Source organism: Opisthorchis viverrini (assembly GCF_000715545.1).
Source record: "Opisthorchis viverrini unplaced genomic scaffold opera_v5_24, whole genome shotgun sequence".
Taxonomy (NCBI): domain Eukaryota; kingdom Metazoa; phylum Platyhelminthes; class Trematoda; order Opisthorchiida; family Opisthorchiidae; genus Opisthorchis; species Opisthorchis viverrini.
Window position 1 is genome coordinate 2,394,610 of NW_008751680.1, and position 14,014 is coordinate 2,408,623.

Consider the following 14,014-nt stretch of genomic DNA (forward strand, 5'->3'; position numbering starts at 1 on the left):
TGCTGACCCGCTCCAGTGCCTAATGCCGAAAAAAGACTCACAGAACATAAGAGCTAGATTCCGAACAAGTGAGTAAGAGAGCGTAAGTGCGTGAGAGTGCGAATGTACAACGGTCTCAAGCTATTTTTGGAGGGACACTGTCTGAACTTGTTCCAATTCTGACGCATGCGGTCTGGCTTTGATACAAGACCGTGACGCGCTGCATATTGAGGGGGCGTTGTCTGACTGGTCAACATCTAGCAGAGCTGAGAGTCTCAGTAGAGTTCGGGCATTCAGGAAGCTGACCTTCCTGAAAGTCCTCATGAAATCAACCAAGGACAAATGCTTTGTTTTAATCCTTCCCATTTGCCCAGCGATTGTCACGTCGTCCAGCTGCAGCACTCTCTTGGTGTCTAGCTGCCATGATAACGGAAGGAGGCACGAGAGCTGGTCAACAGAAGAGCAGTCGAGATGCTGACGTTGGCTTCTATCCACGGACATTAGGTCGGTAAGCTGGTGCCTTGACTACTAAGCTATCTCGAGCCTTGTCCAGAAATAAATATCATGATGTCTTGCAGCTGGGTCACACACTTTGTGATATAAACATCGCAACTCCATCATTCAACTTTAAAGGGACCACACTATTCTTCACGATGATAGGTGGGAGCAGGGCAGACTAGAAGACAAAATCTGAAATATCATCATCATTATCGACGGCACGACATCAGTGTTGAACACCGATGCTTCACTGCCGCATGGTTGTACGAGGGCTGGAATACTGCCAGGGCGCCCACACCTAGACAGGAGGACGATTAGGGTCCTCAACGAAAACCTTTGGCCCAAAAACCTAACCGCAAGGCAGCGGTGTTTGGCGGGAAATGCCAATGCATTTCCATTTCTACGGAAAACGTCGCCGCATGTTCCAACCACCAACCTGAAGGACCAGGAGCCTGCGTTCGTCAAACCTCTAACAATCGACCAACCTGGTATAACAGAACCTGTGAGTGTCGCGGATACAACCCCAAGTATAGTTCAATGGGTCGCTGAGGTGCGAAAACCGTCATACCATGGTAAGGTCCAGTCTCTTCTCTCTCAAACGAAAACAAAAGATACTCCGAAATGAAAATTTAGGACCACACGGTCCGATCGTTCGACTTGCTCGACCGCCATACACTGGTAACAGAAAGAATTTAGAAAGCTGTTATCGTGAAGAAGCCCTGCAGGAGACGCGATTGTTGGTTTCTATGCCGACTCGCGTGACGATCACCTTTTCGTTTTCCCTCAACCGAGCCAAGTGGATGGAACTTAGACCTTACAGTACCTCGGCTGAACGAGTCCGCGCACCGATGATGTCTCCACGTTTGGTAACAAGACCATTGCAAGTTACTTGCCAAGGTCGGCGAATAGATGAACAGACATGTGATCAACAATCAATATCCCCACTGACTCGCTGGTCACTACACATTTTGTTGGACTGGTCCGCGTATTGTCCGGATAAACGGATCGTGGAAACCGCGTAAAAATACAACCCACAAAAGGAGATGAACAGTTGGATGGCAATTTTGGACTTCCTGTAGACTGCCGGAAAAAAATTGTGTACAAGTCGGGCGAAGGAATGATACAACATCGTTAGTTCAAAAGAAAGGATGTGAAAACTTGAATCGTGACTGTTAACGCCGCGCCGCACCAGCCTGGTGCCAGAAAAGAACCCATCGACAATTGTACACAACAGCTTTATTCCAAACAAGCGAGTAAGTGCGTGCCAGTGCAAAAGTTACAACGACCCCACGCTATTTAAGGAACCGTTCTGACAGTGATTCAGACTGTCTGGTAGGCGTTCAGTGAACATCCATCAACATCGATCGTGCTTCTGTGAAATGTCTGAACGCTGATCACGTTCGGTCGTGCTTCTGTGGCATGCTTGAACACTCATCGGCTTTTGCTGACTTGGTTAAGTAATTGACTGGTCTGGATGCTTGCCGGCTTTCCTTTTGAGATTTTGGTGGAGTTTTAGGGTCCCAGTAGGTTCCGGACTATTCAACAGCCTACGACGAGTCTTTTTCAGTCTGAGACTTATCAGATAGGTGCAGCCCATCTAAACGATGCGCTCTAATATGTCACACGTCGACCCTTTGTGCGATAAATTCTGCTGGAGAATAGCGTAAACGAGTGATTCGGTTGAATCAGCCAAATTAGTGTAAAAATTAAAAAAAAACGTTCAGCTGTAGCACCCTTTCAGTGCCTAGCTGCCATGCCACACGAGGGAAGCACGAGGGCTGGGATACTGCCAGGCTGCCCAAGCCTAGACAGGAGAAGTCTAGACACCGAGGTCGGGTTCGAACCAAGGAATCACCGCTCAGTAAATTCGCACTCTAACCACTTGGTACACCTCGCCAAATTAGTATACAAGTGAGTGTAGTTCACGAATCGCATTCAATTAAGATTGGAGTTGAACATAAGGTGGATAGAAACTCAGAGACTGCATCTACCTGATGAACCATCAGAAGGGCGAAACAGACCATGGGTTGCCGAGGAGTATTCAGCATCATATGAGTAGGATGTGCCGTCTAAACGAACTAAAAACGATGAGTTCGGGGTTTGTGCGGTTGATCCCAAGTTGTACGATCGGCTGAGCAAAAAATGTAAACAGATAAAAGGAATAAACGGGTATCTCAACCGGATTTTGTACACCATAATGACTGTTGATTTGGGTACCTCGAATTTCGACACACGTTTGACAGTCGGGGTTGTTGTACAAAGAGAACATCGGCGGTTCTCGGCTCTACAGATCAAGTCCAAATACTCTATCAAGGATGGCACTGACCACTCGATGTTGTTTCCAGTTTGTAAACAGCACTGCGTCGTGTAGCGCAAACAGTTGGGTGGGCGTGCGACAAATCACGGCGAAAACAACAGAGCTCAAACAGAATAGGGCCACAAACCGAAACGATTCAAAATACAGAGGCACTGGCACCACCGATTACAAGCAGGGCCGGTTTTGGTGCATATCCAAAGGAAAAGCTCTCAATTCACGCCGTAATCAGGCTATACAACGGGGCCAAAAGGGCAGACAGCCAGGAAAATTCATCAAGGGACAAGCACCACTAGCACTGAGAGTTAAAAGCATATTTTCAGGAAATCGAGTTTGTATGGTGAGCCGGATAGAGCGATTGTCAAGTAGAGATACACTGCATTCCATCGGTACCGCCTGAACATAATTTCATTGGCTTCAGGCTTTCTTGGCCTCGACGAATGAGTTTTTCCTGATCGCTGCACAATATTTGAATGCTAGCTTTTTTCGATCAAGTGAATGTTCTGTCAGACTGCCATTGGATATGTATTTCACAGCCTGTGTGCAAGTGCACCACGAACTGACGTAAAATGAAGTCAGAACCAGGTGCGGTAAAAAGAATACTACCTGGCAGCAGGAGGCACCTGGACTCAGTGAACTGACAGGTGACAAGGGTGACGTCACCCATGAGTTTTTCCAACTTCTCTGAAAGCAAAAGCCTCACGGAAGGTTGGGCACCGGAAGAAATGAGATATACACAGTTGCATTCACCTCTGGTGAAGAGGTAAGTTGTTCCGGTGAAAACAGGTGGTGGTGTTTAAAAATTTTTTTCAGAGAACAGGTTTCAGACAACTAACTGTTGACGCTTGAAACATATATGACAATATCACACATGATAAGAACTCATTTCAAAATCACTGCTCTTACTTGTGAAAGACGATCACACTCTTCAAAATCCTTCAAACTTGAGAGTTTCAGGTTGAAGTTCGACTTGCGAACTTGCGGATCCACTACAGGAAAGTGGAGAACATCTGAGGTGAGAGTATGCTTTCTGTAGCTAGCGAGGCCATTGATCGCAACCCATTTCTCGATAGGACTCATCTGTGAAACCGGCAATTCGCCTCTGACAAGCGAAGGCCCGATCGAGTTCAAAAGATGCATTGCCTGTCGTGAATGAGTAAAACGTTTTGTGCAAATAACGGCAATGTGAAGCAGGATGAGGCAGTGAAACATGTTGTGGAAGACTTGGCCTGAATTTTATTAAGGCTGGTAAACCGTTTTCAAAAAAAAGCAAACTAAAGCTTACATTTCAAGAGACCAGATACGGAAAAACCCCCTAGACAGTGGCCACCTCCTTGGTGGATACTTCCGGTTGAGTTACTGGTTACCACAGCGATTTGTGTTCACAAATATGCTGGCTATGTTAGAGACAAGGATAGAGCTAGAAATATCATAAGTAATCGATGCGGCTCAAGCTGTTAGCTGACAGGTTTCGAGTCACGTAAACCAAAAGTTCTAGGATTTCCGCTGACTCAGCGACAGAGCAGTCATCATCATCATCAGAGACAGTAATACCAGTGTTGACAACGATGCTTCACTGCCGTACAACCATAAAGCTCATCTAATTATACTTAAAGCCTTAGAGTGAAAAAGAAGGAATGAGTAGGTGAGGAAGGGGACCTGGTGCTGACCTATGTCAAGCATTCTGAGATGCCTCCAAGCGCCCAATCAGACAATCTAGAAAGAAACTGACAGCACGAACGCCGCTGACACTAACCAGCCGCCAGTTCTTGCAATGTATCTAGCTAGATGCAGGCGGCGTCACGGGCACCCACCCCGGAAGGTGTACAACACCCTAACTCTTCGTGATCTCTTTCAAGCAAGTCTTCCAATTCAAACGTTGTTCACCTCGCGGTTTGCAACATTCTGAAGGAGTCACGAGGAACAACACTCGTTTCGGTAGACGGTGTCTCTGCATGCGTAGCACATGACTGAGCCACCGAAGTTGATGGTGTTGGATGTTCTTTCTGTAGATCATCATCATCATTGTCGGCTGTAATAACCGCGTATTCGTCGTACAGTGGTTGTAGCTGCCGCAGTTTCGTTCACCGATGATTTGTGAGGAAAGTTAGGTAGCTGCGCATTGCAAGCGAGAGATGATAAATTGGTGCATAAATCCCGCACTGCCAGTGGGCTGCCAAGTGAGGGGATTGGGAAGAGAGCTATGCAGTGAAGGCAATAGCTTGGATGCACGAGCGCCATCGAGGGCGTGACTGGACCATGTCTGACAATGTCTCTAACCAATGATGTGGACCGTCTCGGGGTCCCCATCCAGGAAGACGGCAATGACCAGCGCAGCTGAGTTTACTGGTCCGTTGACGCCATCCAAAGCCAGCAACACTTCTGAAGCATCTGAAGACGCCTCGCATTATCTGTCAACATAGACCACGGACAGATGATGCGAGGCGACAAAACAGTGGGTTTTGATGATCACCGAAAAGCAAGGTTTAATTACTACGTTTTCAAGAAATACGCTGATTTGCAAATCAATTTGGTTTTCAGGAGAGACTCACCTGAATGTGCTGCACACAGGCCGCCTCATGTTTCAGTTGGTACGATATTTGAGATATCGCAGTATATTTTCATTAAGGAGTGTAGTTCTCGAAAACAGTGCAATTTGAGTCCAAGTAGAACATGAGGTTGATGGAAACTCGGGGACTGCGTCTACCTGATGAACCCCAAGAAGGGCGAAACCGGTCGTGGGCTGTCGGAGTTTTCAGCAACCTTGTGAGTAGTTTCCTTCATGAAAATATACTACGTTTTCTGTCAAAGTGTCTCAGTATGTCGTGACAAATCAATACGTATCTATACCTCGGAAATGATCTCTTGTCTACCTGCAATGACTAAGATGACGAAGGTTAATGACCACTATACACGTTACACCGTCACGGATAGGTAAAGCCATCAAATAACTGACAAAGAACTGGTTGGAACGAATTGGTGGGCTCGGCCCAAAACACACCGATGATCCCCGCGCCGGAAGAATAATGCCACAATCGGCTTGTGTGGCACGGCCACATGAGCGTGTCCGGGGTGCTCAGCACGATGCAATCTGGTGGCTGAACATGTGATGACGACAAATATAAGCAAAATGTGAGAATTGATCAGAATCGATCAGTCCGTAGTTAAGACGAAATTTTTGGCAATTAACAGTTCGTTCTGGTAACACGGTGTCAACCAGGTAATTTTAGACCGGGAGGGATGGAGCAAGAAACATCATCACGCCTGACTGATAGCTCCCAACTAACAGATCACTTGAGGACAACGAGACGGTTAAAATTCACGGTGAACAAGGTGGCTTCCATCGCTCACACCTGATGCACAAATATTCTGCCAACTAGTGTCAATCACCAACCAGTTTGATCCGTATAACGCGCTGGTCAGAAAGGACGTATCCCTGCTTTCGTATCCAACAGAATAATCTGGCATTCGTGATACTCTATCAAAATCTGATGTTTCAAATAAATTTTCAAACTATGCACTGTCCATGGGCATGGTACAACGTTGAGTGATAAATCACTCACTCACATGTGGAGGGCAGCGACCTCCGGAAAAGCGATGGGCGAAAGCGAATAGTCAGCAAAGCCCGGATAAATTTCAGCGTCACCGGTCATCCTATTTTAACGGAGAACCCTGGGATTATATCAACAAACTGGTCCGTTCTGAGGACATATCTGATAATCGTTAAGGCTCCAGAACGAGACCAGTGGACGAGACGCCACCCTCGATTACTTCACGTGTCCTCGAAGCTGGCCACTTTGTTTATATCACCTCAGCGTTCTCCATTCTAGTGCAAGTTAACCGATCGATAACAATGAAGTCCGTTCAGGCCTTATTGATTACTCGCTTCCGGTCATCCGGAAGTGTCTGCCAGACACGTAGCGCCTACTCCAGTTTATTTGGTCTATGTTACGTGTGTTGCGAACGACCAAGATGAAAAGGTTCAATCTGTCTTCTTTTTATTGTTACTATCTCAGTCTACACAGTACATTCGTATTGCACTTTCCCCGGTGTTTTCTCGTAACCAGCTTTCGATCAACTTAACCCTCCCATCTGTCACTTGGCCTCACGTGATCTTTTCACCATGACTATGTACTTCAAAAGGCTGTTTCCAGATAACAGCTGTTATATCAGGTTTGCGCCTAAAAGCACAGGAGTAACTGCTGAGTCTTGATCGAAACGTCAATGAGCAATACATCTCACAATACAACCTTGACTACCGTCAAATGCATCCGGAAACTGTTCAACCTGCAGCAGATATTGAGTGGAGTGTTTGGACCGTGTTGCAACCATAGTTGATACACGTGTACACATGTGACACCTCACTCTTTATCACGTGATGGTGAACTTTAGATTTCAGCTGATGGTTAGCATTTGATCGTATCCAGATGAACAATGGATGCTGACTATCCGTCAGATAACCACACGTCAGTTTCTCTTGTAAATACAAAGCACGATAGACGTGAATGTTCGATCTTTGCCAGTAAATGTTTGTTTAATAACCGTCGTATTCTAAAATGCAGGGCGAAAAGGCAGCTTTGCCCGAAATCGCCATTTAGGAGGGAAATCATTCGAAAAAAGATCACAGAAATCACAAATGAGTTAAAGCGAAGTAGTGTGTACCATGAGGTAAGGGTTCAGCGTGAAAAGGAGGCACCTGCATACCAGTATGCGCTGAAAACAAGGTATGACCAGCATATGACTAAAACGAAGTAACCCGAAAGTACCTGCTTGCTACAAATTCAATAGTCAAACGTAGGAACATAAGGTTGACGGGCACTGCGCCTACCTGATGAGCCCCAAGAAGGGCGAAACCGGTCATGGGCTGTGGAGGAATTTTTAGCAACCTTGTGAGTAGTTTCCTTTAGGGAAAACCTCTTCAGAACTAGGTTTAGTGCCATGTAGGGGGGGGCTGGGAGACCAGAAGGAATTGTGGCCTAAAATGCGAGCTCTCATGTCCAAGCGGATCGGTTGAGGAGTTGCTGCTGTTGGACTTTGTTACCCCAGAAAATTTGATTGGTATCTCCGGTGCTGTGACTGCAGCGCGTACGTTAAAAGTGCCATTGACAGACGAACTGACGTCAAGCCGGGGCCAGAGGTGTCAGATTTTGATCAAATCTGCCCTGGATTCGCCGATTAGAGAAGTAATCGCGTCTTCAGCCAGAACTTATACAACTACCCAGTTGATCAAACTAACTTACCAGGCCCATTGGTTGATCTGGAAGCACGGTGTTTGGGTCTGACCCCACATTCAGTCTTGTAACGGAACTTTACAGTTTGCACGTGTGAAGTACATATCAAAGACTGCGGCAGAATTAAAATGGGTTGGACCATTCAAGAAACGGAACCGAGCATATCAATATCATCCGCGACCTAACGCCCCGGTAGCACATCGATCTCCGGGGTTTCTTTAGAAACATCCCGAAAGAAACTGGATTTGTGTCACAAAACGAGGCGAAGAGAATCGTTAGGCGAGCAGAATCTCCGAAAATTAAGGGACGAAATAGGTTCGCCGGGTCACAATGGGAAAAAACCACCAATTGGTTGGCATACACCAAAACTCTGTGAACGAATAATGACGAAACGTGCATTTATTGCCTGTTCGCCAGGCTGGAAAGCCCAGTTCATGAAGGCCATATTTGTGCTGGACAAAGGCAAATATTTTGATGAAAATTAAATGAGCTTATAAAATCACATCTAGAAGTGGCTGGACAAGACTGCATAGAACCGTAAAAAACACAGAAATGTACTATTCGTTTCAGGATACTTGACTAACTCGTCTAGTGACGTTAGCTAGCCAAAACCGTTTCGCTACTAGTGACAGAATCAATCAGAATGGCACAGACAACAAAGATCCAATCCGAAAGGGAACTACTCACAAGGTTGCTGAAAACTCTTTGACAGCCCACTACGGATTTCGCCCTTCTTGGGGCTCATCAGGTAGGCGCAGTCCCCGAGTTTCAATCGACCTTACGCTCTCCTTGAACCCAGGTTTCGACAAATACACTTATTTGCATATCAACTGGGTTACTTACGGGAGACAGCTGAATCTCTCGTTGGTTATATTCTTCAGCTGAATGTGCTGCACAAGGGCTGTCTCATGTTTCAGTAGGTTAGATATTCGATAAATCGCAGTAAATTTCATAAAGGAAACTACTCACGACGCTGCTGTCAAAGAGTTTTCAGCAACCTTGTGAGTAGTTTCCTTTGTGATAGTATACTGCAATATCTCGAATATCGTATGAAATGAAACGAGGCCTTCTTTGTGCAGCAGATTCGGTCGAAGAGTATCATGAACGAGAGATTCGTTTGAGTCTCCCGTGAAAACCCAGTTGATATGCAAATGAGCGTATTTATAAATATCTGTTCAGTCCAACGGGTGGAAACTTCAAGGCTGAGGGATATGCAGTTCCCTGAAGCAGCACCAAATGATTCTACCCCCGAAAAAAGTAGCTTTGAAAGGCAATCTCAAGTTTCTGCGGTAGTCGAGATATCGCATAACATTGTCAAGAAAGCCGTGAGCTGTCCAAAAAACTCCCGGCAAATTATGAGTAGTGTGTTACGTCTAGACAATCCATTCCCATTCTCGTTTCTGTGGCGCTCGTGCATCCAAGCTATTGCCCTTAATACATAGTTTCCTTCCCAATTCCCACACTTGACAGTCTATGGACAGTCCTGTATTTACGAACCCATTTTTCAGACTCGGCCACCAATGCGTAGTTACTTACCCCAGCTCCCTAAATCATCTATGAACGTAACGGTGGCAGCTACCACCACTCTATGACAGGTATGCGATTCTTACAGCCGATAATGGTGATGATAAAGGGTCATTCAGCTATCACAACATCGGTCCACTGGGTGTGTGAGCTTCAGAATGCTGCTTTTGCTACTGAATTGCCTGCCTAGCCCGGGAAATGCATTGGTCAGTGATTCAAACACTCACTGACGTTGAAGAAATCACTCACGTATAAATTGCTTTCAGTGGGAGTTCTAACCAACATCCTAGTTAATCTGTTGTCTATGATGATCCTCAACCAATTCTGAGGTGCGTGTAAGTTCCTTTGTGTCGACAAGCAGTGCGACAAAGTACTTTCTCCTTACGAGACATAAGGCCTGTGTTAGATAACATCGCAAAGAAAACTGTTCTGAGGCGAATTCAACAGAGGGTTTTCCCACGTCAGTTCATTAGAAGTATTCACGTATCGTAACCAACAAACAGACTGACTATTGATGGCCACAGGAGTGAACTTTTCTAAGTCTGCAGTCTAAGTGAACTATCCCCTGTCAGCGATGAGACCAAGGATCCACAAGGACATTGGTTGTTGCAGAAGGTAATGAATATCTACAGGGTGCACTTTTGACATCCCATGGAATAACTTAAGCTATTGCAGTCGTGCACACGACAATATATCACACGAAAGTGCAGTTCTATGGCAAACAGTCTTCTTCTACAGAGTGCGCGTACAAACATACCGGTGCCTATCCGGGTTATACTCCAATCAATCAATCAATCAATCTAAATGAGACAGATACTGGTGCCAGTTTCGTTAAAAGTCCAATGGTCAAAACGTCGTCAGCTAAACTAGAAGGCAGGAGAAACCCAGCACCAGAACTAACAGTGGACCGAGAAACAGCTCAACCTGAATATGTGTGGCAGTTTTCACTTGTACATTCAACTGATATGCTGTCTGCGATTAGCGGCATCAATGGAGATATTGCCGTAGAGCAAGCAGCGTAACAGTTGACGCGGAAAACGCTACCATCGTTCGGTCCAACATTGCGCTTCGAGTCGTTAAAACTGCATCTGTTTCTGCTATCCATATCTATAAAAACTGTGCAGAGAATTGTTCAACCAAAAGATTGAAAATTTGTCGCTCCCTGAAAAGAGAGTTCGCTCTCGGGAAAATCGTGGCTGACCAACCGGTATCTTGATACACAGCTTAACACAGACGTTCAAATCTCCTTCCAGGACACCATATATGCACTTGTAGTCGGTGCACTGTTGGTAAACTGTGTGAAGCTACATAGTTCCGGATTAATCACGTGATACTGGTTTTGAAATAACTTGTCAGTAGGTTGATCAATGTAATCAGAAGACCAGAATGAATCGATACCATGGCCGCAGAGGTAACGCATGCAAAGTCGATTGAATGTATTAGGCTCCCGGTTGCCTTCAGCTGTGGGATATGACATCATCTGTACAGTCACATGCAAGGTTCTGCGATCAACCGCCGAACAANTTCTACCATTATAAGAAAAAGCACGTCCCCGGATATCTATCGGGCGTGCAGTCTCATTCCCCTAAAATGACTTTGGGAGAGATTGGACCGGAAAAAGACTGCTCTTGGAGTCGATTCAGACCAGAGATCGAAATTGTGGATACATACTTAATAAGTAGGCTGTTGAAACCAAGTTCATGTATCCGTGGTCTGACCTTTGGCCCTATAGTATCTGCTAACCAAGCGACTAGTCATTTGTGATCGTTGTCCCTGCAAGTTCATCTGATTGGTTGCCGACAGATGTCCTTGGCAAATGACTTGTCGAATTTACACCGATCGTCACGTGTCAGAGTAGCACAACCCTTTAGAAGTGCTAGTAGCTTGAGGAAGCAGAAACGTCGAACGCGATCATGACTTAAATGCGACGAGTCAGACCGCGTGAAACACCCGAAGGCACACTGTATGTGAAGTGACGTATTCACATTTACTCAGAGAGCGACTGTGCAGTACAAAGTGACTTTAGAGGAAGCCCGCTGTAACCTTTTCGTACTAGAGACCTTCTATGAGCCGAGCGAATTCAGTCCTTATAGAGAAGTCGGTTGTATTACGAACGGGCGAAAAGCTGAACTCCTGCGAGTCCCGTGCGTAATTACAGGGTGTGGTTAATCAGAAGGACCACTGTGCTGAATAATAAGTCTCCTTTTTGAAGACGTCCTCTCCGGTACGAATATTTGTCAGTGCTCGTCAGCTGCGTTGTTCCTTTACTCGCAACGCAGTTATCCCTTGGCTACAACCAATTTATCCGTTTTTAGCACCATCACAGAGCGGGAGTGTTATGTAGCCTAACGAGTGGACATTGTGGGTTGGCACATAAGAGGCGTAACGGCATGTACTACTGGTGAGGCGTCCGAGTAGTACATGATCCTATGTCCAAGCTCCGCCCCCACACCTGATGGAAGGTGAAGTTTGTTAGGGATATTAGGGGAACCACTTTTCAGTGTTCGTTTAGCATTTTTTTAACAGTCAATGAATGTCCAGGAGATTTCAAGAGGATGCGTGAGAACGTGCAGTTTTTAAAAACTCTGTGCAGATGAGATGTTTACTTCCGCGTAACTACTTAGTTCGGATTTGCCGATAATTAAATTCACAGTGAGGCTTTCCTCCTTGGTAATCCGCGGCATACGCCTCGAACCAAAGCGCAGGAAATGAGAATGATGCGACGGTGAGACGAAGTGTTTATCCACCTCTTCGCTAGTTATTCTGAATGCAACTGCGCGAAGCCAGGTAGTCTCCATTACCTCAATGGGCCATTGTACGGGCACAAAACTGACTGACTGTAGAACATGAAAGGATAAAAATAATGACCACTTTAATTCGACATCCATACGCACCAGTTAAACTGGTTGAATTACGATGGAACAACCTAAAAGTATGTATCGAGGTGAAGGCCTCAACGTTTCGGTCACGGCTGATGAGTTTTATCGAGAAAAGAATGGTCAGAACTGCGACCATGCCACTTCCGAAATTCATCCGTAGTGACGGAAAAATCACACACACACACATTGCGTTCAATCTGGCTCACACTGAAGTTGGTGCAGCCATTCCTACACACTGGTTAAATTTTCAAAACGTTGGCGAAATGACAAGAGCAACAGAGATCTGTCTCTGTAATGCACTACTCATAAGGTTCCTGAAAACTCCTCGAGAGCCAATGACCGGTTTCGCCCTTCTTGGGGCTCACCAGGTAGGCGCAGTCCCCGAGTTTTCGTCAACCTTACGTTCTACTTGAAAACAAATTGTACGAAATTGGCGAATATACACTCATTTGCAAACTAATTTGGTTTTTCGAGAGACTCACCTGGAACCGAGCTGAATTTCTTGGTTTTGATGTCTTCAGATCTTTTTCATTCTTCGACAGATATGTGGACTCAATACTGAGTAGAATTAAGTGCAAAACCGTGTGTGCCACTCTTAGCCTCGGGTTTGTAAATGAAAGTCTTGAATGGGCTGGACCACGTATGAGCAGGCTAAGGTGTTCACGTTCGAAAGATGTGATCGATATTGCCACAGCCTCGAACAACAACAGTCATCAGTGTCTTGATCGACTTATCCGCCGGTCAATACTTTCCCGTTACGAGGCACCAAGGACACTGGACACTTTATGGACAGCTGTAGAAAGCTGTAGACTCTACATAACTTGTATTGCCATCATATTCTGTTATAAACGAATCTCGTCTTGTCCTGGAGAAATTATTACGTTTTGTTCAAACAAAGGAGGCAAACTGGAGCATAGCTCATTGCTACCTCGGTTTGAATAAATAGGAATAACTGCGCCAGGAGAAGAGAGGATCGATCAAACGAGATTAATGGGAACACGACATCATCCACCAGTTGGTCGAAATATGTGCGTTCATATCTAACGGTTTAACTTAATCTGATCACATGCGAAGGGAAAACGGCACATCGGCGCGACTGGCAAAACTCGCTAGAAGGAGGGGGTTGTGAAAAATGGAAACAGTCACACGAAAACCTACTTTGCAATCGGAATGACCACAAACAATGAGTTCGTTCACTTTGCCCCGTACGCAAGCCAAGTCTAGAGTGCCAAGCACAGTACAAATCGATTCTGAAGGTGGTTCCCCACAGGGGACAAAGTTTCCCGCGTTTCTGATTGTAAACATTTGTCCAGGCTGAGAACACAGGAACTTGGTAGGAGAGACGCGGGGGTCCACACAAGATATGACCACAGCGCATACCTACAGGTCCAATTAGGACGGAAAATGACGGATACATTGGGGAGGGATTTCAACTGATTGAGAAATTGCGCTCGTTGTCCAGTTTGAGTGAATACAAGCGCGCGTTGTAGCAACAGTTCCATTCCAAATGAAAGCAGTCGCTAGGACGGTCAATAACGGCCCAGCTGGCTGGTTAAAACAGTGGAATCAACGCTTGACGGAGTTGAAGC

General features: G+C 45.7%; 1 protein-coding gene across 1 annotated transcript in view; it reads right to left on the reverse strand.

Moving 5' to 3' along the window:
* The window catches only part of T265_02112 (hypothetical protein), a gene marked incomplete at both ends in the record, with an annotated part of 15,067 nt that extends 1,053 nt beyond the window's left edge, over positions 1–14,014 (reverse strand). Inside the window, 3 exons of the mRNA XM_009166271.1 lie at positions 3,698–3,934; positions 12,908–12,958; positions 13,584–14,014. Of these exons, the coding sequence (XP_009164535.1) occupies positions 3,698–3,934; positions 12,908–12,958; positions 13,584–13,730 (435 nt within the window). The remainder of the gene's footprint in view (positions 1–3,697; positions 3,935–12,907; positions 12,959–13,583) is intronic.